General features: G+C 50.1%; 2 protein-coding genes and 1 long non-coding RNA gene across 3 annotated transcripts in view; 2 read left to right on the plus strand and 1 right to left on the minus strand.

The window, feature by feature from the left end:
- The window catches only part of CEMIP (cell migration inducing hyaluronidase 1), a 46,857-nt gene extending 42,363 nt beyond the window's left edge, over positions 1-4,494 (plus strand). The window contains exons 24-28 of the mRNA XM_016217949.2: positions 99-303; positions 503-589; positions 1,232-1,389; positions 3,365-3,465; positions 4,367-4,494. Of these exons, the coding sequence (XP_016073435.2) occupies positions 99-303; positions 503-589; positions 1,232-1,389; positions 3,365-3,465; positions 4,367-4,494 (679 nt within the window). The remainder of the gene's footprint in view (positions 1-98; positions 304-502; positions 590-1,231; positions 1,390-3,364; positions 3,466-4,366) is intronic.
- A 2,318-nt stretch (positions 4,495-6,812) lies between these two features.
- On the minus strand, positions 6,813-13,730 carry MESD (mesoderm development LRP chaperone). The gene is made up of 3 exons (XM_016217957.2): positions 13,530-13,730; positions 10,168-10,400; positions 6,813-8,989 (listed from the first exon to the last, which is right to left on the minus strand). The coding sequence occupies exons 1-3, from the start codon at positions 13,728-13,730 to the stop codon at positions 8,734-8,736; spliced, it is 690 nt and encodes a 229-aa protein (XP_016073443.2). The 3' UTR covers positions 6,813-8,733.
- A 1,894-nt stretch (positions 13,731-15,624) lies between these two features.
- Positions 15,625-16,713, plus strand: part of LOC148090718 (uncharacterized) — a 42,589-nt gene continuing 41,500 nt past the window's right edge. Inside the window, exon 1 of the long non-coding RNA XR_015716377.1 lies at positions 15,625-15,710. This is a non-coding gene — a long non-coding RNA (uncharacterized LOC148090718). The remainder of the gene's footprint in view (positions 15,711-16,713) is intronic.

Below are 16,713 nucleotides of genomic sequence, written 5' to 3' on the forward strand. Positions count from 1 at the left end.
TAAATAAGTGTCCTGTTCAGGGGCACGGCTGTCAGCAGCACGGCCCTGAGGTCACTCTGACAGCCACAGCCAACGCCCCCTCTGCTCCCCGTGTGCAGGCTGCTGTTCTTGAAGCTGACGGCCCAGAACGAGAGGGAGAGGTTTGCCTTCTGCTCTGTGAAGGGCTGTGAGAGAATAAAGATTAAAGCCCTGATCCCCAAGAATGCAGGCATCAGCGACTGCACGGCCACTGCCTACCCCAGGTTTGCGGAGAGGGCCACAGTGGACGTGCCGATGCCCCGGAAGCTGGTTGGTGCTCAGCTGGTGAGTGACAGAGACGAGCCTGCCCCTTTGCCTTCAGCAGGGCCTAGACCCAACCAGGGTCTTCTCGGGACACCTGCTCAGCCCCCCAACACGCTTCCTGTGCCTGGGGGGCCGGGGAGCCGAGGGACACGACCAGTCACCGGGCTGTACACTTGCCTTCTCAATGCTAACAACCACACGGGGTTTGTTTGTTTTCCAGAAAACAAAGGACCACTTCTTGGAGGTGAAGATGGAAAGTTTTAAGCAGCGTTTCTTCCACCTTCTGAACGACCTTGCTTACATTGAAGTAAGGGACTGGTCCCTGCGGAAAGCTGGGTGCTCACCAAGTGGTGGTGGCTTCCTCGGGTTGCTGTCACAAGCTGGGCGGCTTAAAACAACAGAAATGTATCCTCTCTCAGTTCTGGGGGCCAGAAGTCCAAAGTCAGGGTGTTGGCGGGGTGGTTCCTTCTGGAGGCTGAGGAAGAGGCTGTTCAGGCCTGTTCTGGCCTCTGGTGGCTGCTGGCAATCCTTGACACCCCTTGACTTGTAGACCCGTCCGTCCAGTCTCTGCCTGTCTTCCCACGGTCCTCTCCCCTGTGTGCCCGTCTTACATGTCCCCCGGCCCCTCCTATAAGGACCCCAGTCGTGGGATTTAAGGCTCATCCTAAATCTATGATGAGTTAATCTTGGGATCCTTAGTTAGATCTGCAAAGACCCTATTCCAAATAAGGCCCTTTCACAGGTACCAGGTAGACGTGTCTTTGAGGGGGGGTGCTATTCAGCTCACAACAGAAGGCTACAGGGAACTGATTTAACTGGGTTTTATGCTTTGAGCAGCTGTACAGACAACCTCTGTGTCCAGGGTCTGCTTGGGAACCCCCAGCAGGAGACCTTCGGGGCCTCGCTGCCTTCAGGACCCTGCCTTACCTGTCTTGACTTTGGTATGCAGGTGGATGGCAAGAGGTACCCCAGTCTGGAAGATGGCATCCAGGTGGTGGTGATTGACGGCAGCCAAGGGCGCGTGCTGAGCCACACAAGCTTCAGGAACGCTATTCTGCAGGGCATACCGTGGCAGCTTTCCAATCATGTGGCAGCCATCCCTGACAGGTGAGTCTGGGCCGCCTCCCTGTCCCTGAGGCCTTCATCACAGCGCTGCCTGCGAGAGCTTAGGGAGTCTCCATGGTCGGCCCAGGGGTTGTGGTGCTGGGCTCGGAACCTGCTGCTGGAGCCAGAGCCTTGTGAATGTAGGTCAGGCCGAGGCAGGCGGCTGCCCAGTTACTAGTGGGAAGCCTGCCCCTGGCCCCCGTCCCCCATCACGACAGTCTCCCGGCATGAGCTCATTCCCTCCCACACGGTGAATACTCTCCAAATGCCAGTGGCTTCTGAATATCTCCAGCCCAGATCTCTCCTAAACACCAGACATTCCCCCAGTGGTGACGTCGAGACACCACCTAGAGGTCTCCAGTGGAACTGAATTCTCAGCCTTTTTTTAAAGCACCGCCCCCCAGACCAGCCGGTCTTCCTGGTGGCCCCGTCTCGACGTCCTCACTGCTGGAGGGACAGCTGAGCGAGGCGGCGTCACATCAGACTCTCCTTTTGCCACACTCCTGTGTTCTGCTCAGCGCACTGCTGTCCTGGCAGCTCCCTGTGTCCTCCACCCCGACCTCCTGCCCCACCCTTACCGTCCCTCCAGGGGCCACCACCGCCCCAGGGTCCCAGGGGAAGAAGTGGCAGCTGCTCAGAGCTGAATCATCAAAGGTGGCTTCTCGGAGCTGCTCTGTCACCCTGAGGGCAATTCCATGCTGGCAGGTGCAGGGCGTAGAGAAGCCCATACCAGGCAGGGAGGGTGCCCACAGTGCGCCCGCCGTCAGGGCTGTGACACATGAGAAGCCCCGTCCTGGTGTCCTGCTGCCATGAGTTACCCCAGATCCCTGTCCGTAGGGCATGACCTTCCTGTGAGTCCTCCCCAGTGGGAAGGCTTAGCCCAGCCAAAGAGACTTTAGCTTTTCCTCTGAATTAGAGTGATGAGGACACAGCCTTCTGAGGACAGAGCCCAAATCCGAAGTTGAGGGTGTGTTTGCAGTGTTCCCATTCAACGTAACAGCCACTGGTTCCCGGGCTTTCCTCCCTGGCCTTCCTACAGCCCCAGCAGCCTCCCCATCCACTCTGACTGCGCACAGCCCTTTGTGTGTTCAGAGCTTTCCTTCTGCTCCCAATGGGACGTGGGGGAAGGGCTAACAACAGGTTCCAGGATCTCATACAGATTTTCCAGTCTGGCCTGTGGTCTGTGGTTAATGGGGTTCATTTGAGATGGGAACTGGAGGCCCCTCTGGGCTCTTGCCCCATTTCTATTCCTGGGGGAAGTATTCACTTCCTCCTGTCTGGATGGAGGTGTTTTCATAGCACTTGGGTCTGAACACAGCCAACGCAGGCGAGTAGCGACTCCCTGCTCCCATGTGGGCTTCTGCAAGTTGGGACCTTCAGGCTGGGCACACCCACTATTCCAGGCCTCTGCCCCCACCCAAGCATGGCTCCCTGCTGGCAGGTCCTCTCAGATACTTAGTAACTATTTGCCTCGTTTTTCCCATTTGCAAAACAGAGCAGTAATGGTTTCTTACCTGAACAGAAAGAGAAGTGACCTGCACGTGACAGGTTAATGCGACCTGAGCATGTGGTCCTCGAGGCTCTCTCCGTCCCCATATTTCTACCAGTCCTGTCCAAACAGTGGAGAACATTCCAGTTAGGAAATGATGCGGCCTGGCGCAGTGCTGCCCCTTGTGGTGCACTCTTGCACCTGCTTTGTCCTCTGGGGACGTATGTAAAAGCAGTGAGCAGAGTGCAGCCTTAGAGTCATGGGTGCCAACTGCAGCCAGATGTGTGGGAGGGGTATTTGGGACATGGGTCACCACATGGAAGGAGACGGCACAGCACGCAGGAGGGGCTGTCCTTTCCCAAATCTCTGGCAGAGCCTCTGGGCACTGCTAACTCAGTCCCACCACAGACAGCCCACCACCCCTCCCAGGGAGCCCCTTGCTCCACTCTGCTCTCTCGTCCTCTAATCGGCCCCTTCTCTCTTGCTCAGTTCCATAGTTCTCATGGCATCAAAGGGAAGATATATTTCCAGAGGCCCGTGGACACGAGTGCTGGAAAAGCTCGGGGCAGACAAGGGGCTCAAGTTGAAAGGTGAGGGGTTTGGACGGGGCTTTACATGAGTCCAGGTGCCTGGTATGCAGGCAGCTGCTGCCCCTCACTGAAACCAAGCACCCTTCCCACCAAACCTAGGCATGGCCTCTGACTCCTCGGCACAGCTAGTGGTCCCCGGGGTGCAGGGTGAGGCGCCACCTCCACTTTCCTTTATGTGTGACCACTGAGGGAAGTTGCTAGCATTGTTCACCCATCTACTCAGCAAGTGGCCCTTTTTCCCAACAAAAATATCAGCGGAAAGTGGCTTGATCTGACCTCTCCCACTTCTGGCTACTCAGGGTGGCTGGGACCCCCTGCTTCCTCAGCACCCTGCCTATGCCCAACATTTGTACTGCCTGCTGCTGGTTGCAAAGCTCTTATTTGTTCCTCAGAGGAATGTAGGGGGAGCCCGGAGATCTCCGTGGCCTGTCCAAGGTCACCCCGCTCTGCTGTGGTGAAGCCTGTCACAGATCCACAGGGAAGGAACTGGCCGGGACAGAGACATCAGTGTGATAGCAGCAGCAGACTGTGCTCAGAGGGCCCCTAGGGGGCAGAGAAACTGCGCAGAGTAACGAGCATGTCCACTGTAGTTACCTTGCTGTGTGCAGCCTGGCACCTTGCTGAACAATTTCACAATTATCTCACATAGTCCTTAATAACCTATGGAACAGGTATTGTTACTTCCATAGAAGGCAAGGAGACTGAGAATTAGACAGTTAAGTAACTTGGATTCTAGTCATTGAGACCATGTCCCTCACATAGCCGACAGCCCAGAGCGCTTCCCAGAGGACACAGTGCAGTGCGGCTGGGGAGGGGGTGCCTGGCAGAGCCTCGGGAGGTGGTGGCGTGGAGCCGTTCTCTCTTGGGGTTTCTGCTCATATGATTCATCGCTACTTTTCAGAGAAAATGGTATTCGTTGGCTTCAAAGGCAGTTTTCGGCCCACCTGGGTGACTCTGAACACTGAGGACCACAAGGCCAAAATCTTCCAAGTTGTGCCCATCCCTGTGGTGAGGAAGAAGAGGCTGTGAGGAAGGCTGTTACTGGGGCCGCCCATGTGGACTATGACGGTGGACTCTTGGCAGCAGACCAGGGTAGGGTGGCTGGTTCCCCCAGCCCGTCCAGCCCCTGCCTGGGGAGGCCGTGTGTTCAGACTGGCCAAAGGAATGACACTGAGACTCTGGTGCCTCTACCTGCTCCCACTCCAGTGTCTACCAGCAGCCCCGGGGCGGCATTGGCCGATGCTAGAGACCTTGTCTTTCCTGCAGCCTCTTGGGTGCTTCTCTCCCATCTGTGCCTCTTCAGTGGGCGGTATAGGGACCATGCGAGGAGACCTGGGCTGTGCTGGCTGCAGGGTCCACTCTGGCAGGAATGTAGACTGGGCGCTGGGTCCCTCACAGACCCTCGTGCTCCCCAGCACACACATTAGGTGGTAGATTTAGGAAAAGGAGCCCTGGTCTTATGGAAATATTTATCCTGTAAGCAAGAACCAGCCTTCATGGGATTGGGGGGGTGACATACACAGAACTTCTGGAGGAGGAACTGGCTACCCTTGGGGAAGGGGTAAGGCCTGCAATCTGGGGAATGGACAACCTGTCAGGTGACTCCAGGTCCCAGGCTGAGATTGGACTATGTGACTTTTAAAGGCCCTTTCAGTTCAGAGATTCTAGAAGTCTGTGGCTTTTCATATTGTGCCTGGATCCCAGGAGTAGAAGAGAACACCCATGATGCTGAGTGTCTGGGGCCTACAGGATGGCGGGAGGATGCCTAAGTGAGGGGCTTGCAGTCCAGTAGGACAGGCAGTCAGGTACATGCGCCCTCAGATGCCAGGATGAGAAACCAGAGTGAAAAATGGGGACCACTGCCAGTTCAGAGGAGGGAAAGATCTTCCCTGTTCAGTAAGGAAGACTTCCTGTAGAAGGCAGCAATGGGGTTTGCAGGAACGATGGGCAGCCTCTACTTTGTTCAAACTACCTGTCAGCCCACGCTCGGGCGCACGCAGCTGCGGTAATCCCATTGGTGCTACCTGTTCGCAGGTCTGCAGGTGCAGCCCAGCGGTGTCGGGCCCGCTGAAACATTCTCTGCAAACCACCTTGCTGCTCTCGGGGGTCTGAAGAGCTGCTGGGGCCACCCCAGACCCTACAGCTACTGCTTAGAGTCCTCTCCCCCTCACACACCCAGGAGAAAGCCAAGAATGCTCCTCGGAGAGGGAAAACTACCTGTGGTTATACTCGTGATGCACCAGGTCACTCTGGTCTCATGATGAACTGTGTCTGCCCGTCCTTCCCCAACCACAAGCTTTTCCCTCAAAGAGGGCTTTCTTCGCTCCCTCGGCCCAGCTGCACCCATGAGACTCCGTCAGCGAGTCCATTCCCCAGGTTGAGCCAACTGCCAGAGAGGTTTTCCCACCAAACAGGTCTTTCGCTGCTAGGAGGCGACAGGATTTGGCCTCTTAAGACATGGCAGCTTCAAAGGCCCTCGTCCCAGGAGGAGCCTCTTCCAGGCAGAGCAGAGGAGATGGGGAGGCGAGTTAAGTGACCTCATGTTCTTGTCTATACTTCTGTCCAGTTTTTCAGACACTCTTCATGCAAGGGTCTCACACTGTGAACCACTTGGGATGCGTGCACTTCAGGTGGCCTGGAATGTTGACTGGGTTCAGTTCAGAATCTATTTGAGGATCCTCAGAGCTGTACATATGTCCCTTTCCTCAACTGTTCGCCAGGAGCCCATGTCCAGGCGTGTTCTTAGGAGCAGCACTTTTCTTATTGCTTAGAAAACTGGCCTTGTGCTTTCTGTGCGTGAGCGTCAAGATGAGTTAGGCTTTTAAGGAAAACATGCCTCTGAAATGCTTGTCTTTTTCCTGTTGCCGAAATAGCTGGTCCTTTTTCGGGAATTAGCTGTATAGTGTGTTTTGTATGTAAACATTTCTTGTAGGTGTCACCATGAACAAAGATATATTTTCTATTTATTTATTATATATGCACTTGGAGAAGTCCTTGTCAGAGAAATGAAGAATTGTCTTAAATGTCATGTTTGGGGAGTCCTTTGGCCGGCTCGAAAGTGTCCCAGAGCCTTCACTTGCCTCAGAGCACAGCTCTGCGGTGGAAAACCTCGCTGTACCATAGTAAACACGCAAAGGAGACCGCCCTCTGTCTGCTTGTTTTCCTTTCCTTTAAACTGGGTCTCATGCCTAAGAACAAGGTTGACAGGTTGATGAAACGCCCTGTGGCTCTGCCTCTCTCACTCCCAAGAACTATTCCAGCGACTTTCAACCGTCTCCACCTCAAGGCACACATAAACTAATTAGTAAAACTGTACAGCACACCCAAAATTATATTTTTTGCCAATCTGACCAAAAAAAGGGTATAATTTTGCTTTATTCATGCCAGGTGGCTAATGTTGTGTTGCCCGAGTTCAGGTTCTGGCTCTGTCACTTCCTAGCAGTGTGACCTTGAAGAAGATGCTTACCTTCCTTGGGCCTCAGCGTCCTTGTGTGGAAGATGGGGTGATAATATAGTGCCTCCTGCCTCGGGTTGCTATGACAACGAAGTAAATTAATACAGAGATCAGAGAAAGAGGTGTCTGCATATTTCCACAGACATCTGGCAAGCACAGCTCGAGTGATGTGTTAATTCAAACCATGGCTGAAGAATTCTCCCCAAAGGCTGGGTGGCAAGACCCAATGCACGGCCGGTCTCTGGTGCCCCCTAGTGGACACATTCCTCCATTCTTAAATGACTTCTAGATGGGGAGGCAATGATTATTATTTTAGAGGGTTTACACTACACCACCAGGACCTGGCTGTGGCCCGTATCTCCTCATGGCCTGTACTGGCTCCATTCTGACAGCTCCTCTGGATGGGCCAATGTGGCCACGCCTCACACCCTCCGGGTTCCAATGGTATGAAGAACAAAAGCCACCTCTTCCTGAGGTGGCTCAAGAAACTTAGCTGGGGTTAGCTCTTCATCCCTGCAGTGGGGTGGCCTGGAGGCTGGGAAGGCGGTAGGGGAAATATCCCACCCAGAGCACAGAACTGAGAATGGAGTGACCAAAACCAGGGGAAATAGATGCTGCAAGGCTAACGCACACGTTGCTACAAACTGATAAATACACATTTTTGGAAACATTAACAGCAGCTTCTGCTAGGACAAGAGTGGCAGCACTGGCTCCGCAGGCTTTCCACTTGGTACCCTTTTTGAACAAAAGCATTTTCTAACCATGTACGTGTGTTATTTGGTTAAAATCACAATAGGAGGTTTTTACAAACAATTTTAGTTCTTAAAAATGACACCTGTATATAAATTCCATAACTGTCAACCAGAGGAGGCTTCAACATGAACAGTGAAATCAGACATTAGCAGATAGGGCCTCATGTGAGTACCATATAGAAACACCACAAATTTAGGCACTTTATCAAAGAAATATGTACAAATGAAGGAGGTTATCGAGCCTTCTGCCACACTGCAAAGGACTGCTGATCCTGACTTACACCTTTTAAAACTGTCACATTACATGGAACACATGAACTTCAACACCAGCATTACTGTTTCCTAATTAAGGACACACAACAGGATCCCCGAGCTCCACAGACCACCTAACACCTGACAGATACCAAGAGTTCTCTTTAATTGCTAAGGATTCAAGTCCAAGAAATTCAAAGGAAATACTTAGGATCTCCAAGCGACATTATTTTCTGTTCTCTGCAGTTTTTGCAGAAGTGGGATTCGCACATCCTGGTGTGCTGGTTGTATACTTAAACACCATGCTCCGTGCAGTGCTCTCATGGGGCATTTTTATTTCACAGTAATGAAAATGATGGGTTTTTTGTGGCGTGAAGACCCTGATTCAATTACATCGAGTCTTAATGTGTGTCTGATTAGAACCTGGTATCCTTCGTTAACAAAAATAAAAAGCACAGACACCGCAGGACGTGAGACCAGAGCAGGTGCACTGAGGGGGCAGTGACACAGCGGTCAGGGACTCCCCCATATTTAAATGGGAAAAATCAACAGTCAGGTTTCCATCTAAAGTGATTTCATAGTAAACCTGAATTTGGCAGTGTCCAATGTCCGATGTTAATACAAAACCTGTCTTCTACCTGAAACCTTTTCAACAATAATTCCTACTCTGACCACACACTGGCCGTGTGGCAGACCCTCTCTAGAAGAAACTAGAATTCCATCCTGTGTGCGGTTTCCCACGCCCGCCCCGCCCCCACGAGCCCTGGCTGAGCTCTGTCCCGTGTGCTCCAGGCAGCAGTGACTGCCCCGTTACAGGTCTTCTCGTTTATTCCCAGCTCGATTGCCTTCCTTCGGCGCCCGAGATTTAGGGGCTCCCTCCTTCTTCTTGCCCTTCTCTTGCTTTGTTTTGTTTTTTTCTTTGCCTCCGCCTCCTTTGCCAGGGTACACCTGTCCTTCCAGAGTGACATCAGCACACCTGTCTTGACTGACCAAAAAGTCCTTGATCTCCCAGGCGTAGCTCCCATCACGCAGCATGAAGATGGCGCGGTCTGAGCCCACGATGAACCTTGACAGGGAGATGTGATCACAGTCAGCTCATGCCAGTAAAGGGCCAACGGGTCAGAGTTTCTGTGGCACTTAACCAGGAAAAACAAGTCCTCTCAAATTTTACATGAATACAGAGAAAAGTGGACTTGTCAAGGTCCAATAGCTTCTGAAATTTCGTGTCTGAAAATCCTACCTGACTGAACTAGTTAACCCTTCAGAACGAAGCAGAACGTGGATTCTGTGTGGGTAAGTAGATGCCCAGCAAGGGGCAGAGCGGGGAAGAGCGCCTGAGGCTGCTGCCAACGGGGCTCAGGGGCTGCTGAGGGGGGAGGCAAGGAGCAGGCTGCCGTCTGAATCTGTTTTACATTCTCATGTGCCCAGTTAAGGTTTCTTTTGACAAAAAGCTTCTGCTGAGAAAGGCTGAAAACCACTGGTTTCAACTGGGTCACAGTAAGAGGTCCATGAATGGCATGAGAGGATACCCAGCCACTGGACAGAAATCCTAACCTCGGAGGTTAGCAGCAAGCAGCCCAGGAACATGCACACTCAGCAGATCCCAAAGAGCAAAGAGGAAAAGAGCAAAGAGGACCACTAGTGTTGCCAGGGGACACAGTTCTGTTCCTGAGCGGCTCTGCCCTGATCAGGGGTAGCTCACTTGTTCTCCTAAGTGTCTATTAAGAGTCAAGAATATCGATTCTCAGTATTCCTTCATTTCTTTTTATTACTTTTATACTTCCTTTAGGACATGTGAAGACCCAAAATTTTAGAACTGTTATTGAGAAGGAAAAAAGAACTTCCTTAAAACTGCATCTTAGAATCATACTGAGCTGTGAACACTGGACCCCTTCACCTTACATTAGTTATCTGTTAACAGTCTGGTCCAAGCTTTTGTGTGGACACAGCCACACAGAAAAGCATTCTCCATAGACAGAAACTTCTAAAGGAAGCACGCTGTCAAACTGTAACTAATCTGGCCCCAAAGAGGCTAAGCTAGACAACTTTTTACTCAGATAAAATAAAAGTTAAAGATATAAAGATAAATAAAACTTTATGATGAAATTAGTTACTAAAAAAAAACACAACTTACTGGCTGACCAATAATGAATATTCTAAAAAGAATATCCTGCTAGATATAGAGCCTCAGAAAAAGTCCCAGCACAGCCTATGCTTTCCTCAGCAAGGTGGTAGGAGCTTTACCTCTGGACATCATAGTTGGCGTTGAAAAGGCTGCCCTGCCAGAGGCTGGTGATTTCCTCCGTCTCTTTCTCCGTGGGGCTTCCTGATACGGTGACAAACATCATCAGAGTCTTCCCTTTCTTCGTCATTTTCAATATGCTCTCCGGCTTGCCTGGGTCTAGCTGCGAGAAGTCGACAGGTGCTGAGGGCCTTTTGTGTTCCGGGAGGTCTCCTTCTTCTATGTCATCATCTTTCTATGAGGAGCAGGGGAAAGCATCAATCATCAGAAATGTGTTTTGCAACTGGCAGAGGCAAGAACATCTGCACAAGACGTCAGGTGCAGGTCTCTGACCTACATAACACAGGAAAAAAGAAAACCCAGCAGTTCTCCTCTACTTGCCTTTCAAGCATGTCTAAGTCACTCCAGGCTGCCAATCGCAGAGAGCCCCCATGTGATGGGTTTCTACAGCTTTTTCACCCCCAAACTACCCAATGTGATCGACTGTAAAAATGGCCACATTCTGGTGTGGTGATATAATGAAATATTGCACACAAGGAAAAACAACAAATACCGACGCGCAAGTAACAAATCTCAAAAAACGTCATACTGAGTCACAGAAGGAACAGCAGGGAAGGAGTAGGAGGTGGATTTAGGGATCGCTGCCAAGGGAGAAAGTACTGTTTCCTACATAAAAGTGCCCATGGAGATGGATATGCTCTCCCACAGGAAAAAAAATCAGATCTGGGGAAGGGCACTCCCATTTGTAGTGTCTGCAAACATCAGCTCATGCAGTCTGCATGCAGCCTGCACAGTGAGATGTTTATCTGGCTCTATGGACCAGGAAAATGAGGATCAGTTTCCAGGGGTAAAGCTGGGGGTCATTACCTTATGCTGTCACCTTGTGGGCACACAATTAACCAACTACCAAGTCCCGTTGTGGCATAGTATCTCACATTTCTCCCTTCCACTCCATTCCTGCAGCCTCTAGCTTAATCCAGGGCTTCCTCATTACCTTTCACTTGCACAGCTGTTCATCAATGTGTATGGCTGTGTAGTAAAATGGTTAAAAGAACAGGCTTTAAAGTGACTGAATTGGAAAGTCAACTAACTTGGGCAAGTTACTTTACCTCTCTGTGCCTCAACATCCTCATCTAGGAAACAGGGATAAGTACATCCCTCAGCACCGGAGTAAGGGGATTAAATGACATGCTGTGCTTACAGTTCTGATAGCTAATGAACACTCAATAAATATTAACTATTAAACTGTCTCTGCCTTCTGATTCTCTCCCTGCCCACCCATCCTAAACTTTACCAACCAATTAATTTTCCCCAAGTTTAGCTCTGACCAAGATATTCCACTATTCAAAAATCTTCAACAGCTGAAACATCCACTCTGAGGCATATTCTGAAGCCTTTTAAAAGTATTATGGAAAAAATAGACAGAAAATACACTGATGCTGTGCTTTCTGCTGTAAAAATTATGTCTGCATATAGAAGGGGACTTCAAAGAGAAAACATGTTTTGTGATGAAATTATGAACAAACATTCCAGTACTGTAATATTTGGGTAATACAACTTTTCTAATGCATCAGGGACTGCATATGTCCTTCTAAAGTCCAAACCCCACAGCATTCAAGGCCTAGGAACACCTGGTTCCCACCGTCTTTACTTCTCACTGCTTTGCGTCAGACAGTCTATTCCAGCCAACCAAACTAATTTATATTGGGTGACAGATCTTTATATTACCGTAACTAGTGATTAGAGTTGCAGTAGTCTTGGTTCTTTCCATGTTTTCTCAGTTGATCCTCAAAACTACCTAGGTGGATATTATTAACACCTCTGTTTTGCAGAAGAGAAAACTAAAGTACAGAGAGGTTCTTTACCAGTTCAAACTCAGAAGTTAAGTGGTCTGAACCCAGTGGTCTAACTGCAGAACCTAGGATATTGATATTTGCCCCATTCTGTCCAGTTCCCATGTCCCATCCTCTGCTCATGCTGCCCAGTTAGGAATGACCTCCCACACTTCCCTTGCCTATCTAAAATGCTGTTTCCTCCCTGAAACCCTTTGAGATTCCCCCAGCAACTTTCTTTCCTTTTATAGCACTCAGCAATTCCTACTTTGAATTATGGCTATTTTTACTGTTATCTACTGTTACCAGTGGTTGGATCCCCTGTTCATCTCTGCAGCCCCCTTTTTGTCTAGCTCAGGCTCTGAGTATTTCTGGGTTAGGATTTTCTCATGAGACGGTGTTCTCACACTGGCAGATCAGAAAGAGACTGGAAGATTGCAAGGGAGACGGTAAATGGGGAAGGAAGTGCTACATGAAGTTCTCTCTTCATTAGCAAGGTCTCCACACCCTCCATTCTACCCCAATCTTTCTATCAGCTGCAGATGAACATGAAAACGCAGTTGGCTTTCTGCTAGTCCAGTGCATCAGATGGCATTTTAAACTCATGTCTGAAAGCCTCTATCAAACACACACACACACAGAGCTAACCCCAAAATAATGAGACATAAGTGTTGGAAGGAATCAGCCAGTAAGATCTCATCTTGGCGATGAGGAACGTGAGGCCTAGAGAGGAGACCTGACTTGCCCAAGGTTACACAATGAGCAGAACCCTAGATTCTGACTTTAAATGAACCAGGACAATACGACCACCTTTGGAAGGGAAAAAAGCAGCAGAGTGTTTTTTGGCTAGTGAAGTTTATCTAAAAAGTTTATTACAAACTCCCCGCAATTACACACTCCGGTGCACTCACAAAGCTTAAGTCTCACAAAAAGAAGTCATTGCTGCTTTCAATGAAAAAAATGTTAGTTCCACGGGAGAGAGTAACTAACCTTTGATTACCGCGCCGGCCATCCCCGCAAATTACAACTCTCAGCAGGGAAATGTACACAAATGGGAAGTCTGAAATCCTACTGATTTGGAAGACGGGCGAACTACTAAACCTGAGCTGACCCTCTAGAAAAGCAACCCTGACCATAGCCCTCACCACCCAGTCACCCCATTCTTCAGGAATACAGTGGAAGTGGGTTAATCTCCCTGCCATTTGCAGAGATCACTGACCCCGGGGAGCAAACGCAGGGGCAACCAGGGCACTGAAGGTAATTTAAGGCTCCACGCGCGAGGCTGACCCGTGGCTGGAGCAGAAACGGGGGACCCGAGGGCACTGGGATGGAGGCCTGGGTCCGGGGCGACAGAGCGAGGGGATCCCGGGGTGTCACCGAGTCAGCGGTGGCTCGAGCGGATCGGTAAGGATTCGTGGCACGAGCAGAGAGGAGGTTAGGGGGTCGGAAGGCAGCGGCACGGAGGGGGTGGGAGGTCAAGGGGAGCAGGGTCCGAGAAAGAGCAAGCCCGAGGGTGTGCGCGCGCCGCGGACCTCCCACTGTTCGAGAAGACGCGCCATGTCCGCATCATTGTAATCGCGAATGTCCTTCTTCTTCTTCGGGGGAGGCGGGGCAGCCTCGCCGGGCTTACCAGCCGGGCCCTCGGCCGCGCAGGCCCGGGGCGGCAGCGGCAGCAGCAGATCACAGGCACAGAGCAGGACCACGGCCACCCGGGCCCAGCTGGACGCCGCCATCTTCGCAGCGCCGCTGCGAGATCACGCCTGCGCAAGCCGCTGGCCCCGCCTCCGACGCCCCTTTCCGGACGGGTCCCGGGCACGCCTCAGGCCACGCCCCCAATAGCTCCGCCTCCGGGCGCACGCTGGCCGCCAGGCCCCGCCCCGTCCGCTCCGGAAGCCCGCCCCTCCGCCATCTTGTCCCGCCCCGAGGCCCCGCCCCTCGTCCCGCCGAGGCTCTCGGCGCGGTGATAGGGATGGAGCCTGCGCTCCTGCTCGTTTTCCGCCAGAGGACGACCTTTTTCTTTCCAGCGCGAGGGCCGGGGCCAAAAGCTCCCTCAGGGCCTCCAGGAACCCTCCTCAGCGCCTCGCGAGGCCTCAGCGTCTCGCCTGCGAGGTGAGTTGGCGCTGCCTCAGCTCCAGGAACGCCCGGCTCGGGGTCCAGGCGCTTCCCCCGGCCTCCTGCGGTCTCTGTGGAGAAGTTTTTTGAGAACTTTTGAGCAACTTTCTCAGAGGGTCCTGCCGACCTCAGGCCCCTGCTGTGCTGCTCAGCTTTAGTATTCCTGTCAGCTCTTGGGCTCGAAAAAGCTTTAAAAAACCCCACACAAACCAAAACATTACTTTTAGAGGATTTAATTCCACCAGCTTTCAGATATTCCTGTCATCTCTTCAACTCGAAAAAGGGTTTTTTGTGTTTTGGGGTTTTTTTTTTTAACCTTTTCATTTTTAAAATAGCTTCATGTGAACCCAACCTGCAGGCTCTGACTGACACATCCTTTTCAAGGCTGAATCATCCCATTTCTGTTCCTTAAAAAGATCCTGGCCCGAGGTGCTTTGAGATTGGGAGTTTTAAATGGCAGGTCTGCCGATTTCTTCTAAATTTTTAACTACATAAGGAAGACACGAATCACTTATCATCGCAGTGGAATATTTTCTACCAAGTTCCAAACATTCTACTCCACACCAACCAGCTGTCAGTTTGTCACACACTGTGTACATTTTTCTGTACGCTTACAAACATCCAAGCAGCTCTAGACATGATTTTGTTGCATTTATGCGTGTCTATGGCAGCACACTGCACAGACCGGTAAGCCTGTGGGCACCTTCAGTGTTTCTCCCTTAACAATGACATGATGCGTTTATTCTTTAGACCGAAGTGCTGTAGGGTTTGGTATTAATATATCAATAGTTTATTTCGCTACTGTTGATGGACATCTATTACCAAGTTTTCTATTATGACCAAAAAAAAAAAAGCCACAGTAAACCTCTTTATTCCTGCCTTGCGCTATGGTCTGAATAATTGTAACCCCTAGTACCTCAGAATGTGACTGTATTTGGAGACAGGATCTTTAAAGAGGTAGTTAAGTTAAAATGAGGTTGTTAGGGTGGGGCCCTAATCTGATAAGATGTGAGCTTTTATAAGAAGAAGAAATTTGGCCATTGTCATGTATGGGGGGGGACACGAGGACATGTGAAGACACAGGGAGAAGAAACCGGCCCTGCCCACACCTCGATCTGGAGCTTCTAGCCTCCAGAACAATGAGAAAATAAATTTTTCTTTCTTAAGCCACCTGGTCTGTCCTCCTTTGTTATGGCAGCCCTAGTAAACTAGCCCCCTTGCTTGGACAGGTTGTATATAATGGAAAACTAAATTTTTTTTTTAAGTGTCTTAGACGAGAGAGAGGGCTTTGTTGTTATTGCTTGATTTTTCTTTCACAGAAGCAGCCGGAAATTAAGCATAGAGGGCTGGTACTGTGGCATCCAGCCTCTTTGTCATCCTGCTCCATCGCACTGGCCTATGGCTTCCATCCCCAAGTCGCCACAAGGTCCAAGGATGGCTCCCGGAGCTCCAGCCATCAAGCTGACTTTCATCCAGAGGAAGGGGGAAGGAAGGCCAAAAGGAACATACCTTTCAATGGAGTCAGCTTCAGTGTAGCAGCCTACTTGGACATTCCGCACACTTCTGTTTACATCTCACTGGCTAGAGCCTAGCCATCCAAGGTAGGCTGGGAAACTATCTTCTAGCTGGGTACATTGTTCCCCCAAATAAAATTGGGATTCTCTTATCAAGAGAAGAGAGGGAGTGGAGGTTGACAAGGCACCTAGCTAACAATATTTGCCTCACTTACCTTAGGACCATTTCAGTTTAAAATCTCTCCCTGTGGTGGTGGCTGATATTGTACATATTCACGCATATATCTATATGCACACAGGCTATGGAATTTTTCTATTGACATTGAGCAGAAACGACTCAAGAAAAAGAGTTTTTTCTTTTCTTTTTTGAAATCATAGGGGAAATGTCATAAGCTTTCTCCCCAGGGCGTATTGCTCCACCCAGTGGCTCAGAGCCCTGTCCTGGTGCAGTCATGCTAAAAAACATGCACAGCTGTGGTTGATCATGTGCTCTGCTGGGAGGGGTCACCCTGTTCATTCATTTTGCCAGCTGCAAAGTGAAGGTGCACAAGTACTGGGAATTCTGGACCACAATATCTAGTTATATAGAAAAAAAACTCCACCATTTAGTGTTTTAAAGAAATTGTTGGAATTATATAAAAAATTCCAGGGCTACGTACTTTTATCTAAGGAGGAAATTCATTTTATAACCCACTGATGGGAAAACATCTGGATTGATTGCATTTTCACCATTTTGGCATTTGGAACTTGATTCAGTTCAACTCTTTAAGAATTTATTTAGTTAGGGCCTACCGTCAACCAAGAATCAGGTGAGGCACTAATGGAAAAGTTAATATAACAAGGTCCCTGCCCTAAAGAGCTAGCAGAGGAGATAAACAATACAGAGCTTACAGGAGGTCAGGACCTGAGGGGATAACATGATAATAATATTCCTGTTTTAAATTAGAGGAAACGCTAAGCAGTGGTATATCAAATTAGTTGCATTTTAAAAGGAGAGGCACATGAACACACTGATGCTTCCAAAATATTGATACTGTTCTCTGCACCAAGATAAAAGAAAAAAGTCTCAACTGAAATTCTCAGATTAATA

This window comes from Miniopterus natalensis, chromosome 22 (genome assembly GCF_054644295.1).
Source record: "Miniopterus natalensis isolate mMinNat1 chromosome 22, mMinNat1.hap1, whole genome shotgun sequence".
NCBI classification, from domain to species: domain Eukaryota; kingdom Metazoa; phylum Chordata; class Mammalia; order Chiroptera; family Miniopteridae; genus Miniopterus; species Miniopterus natalensis.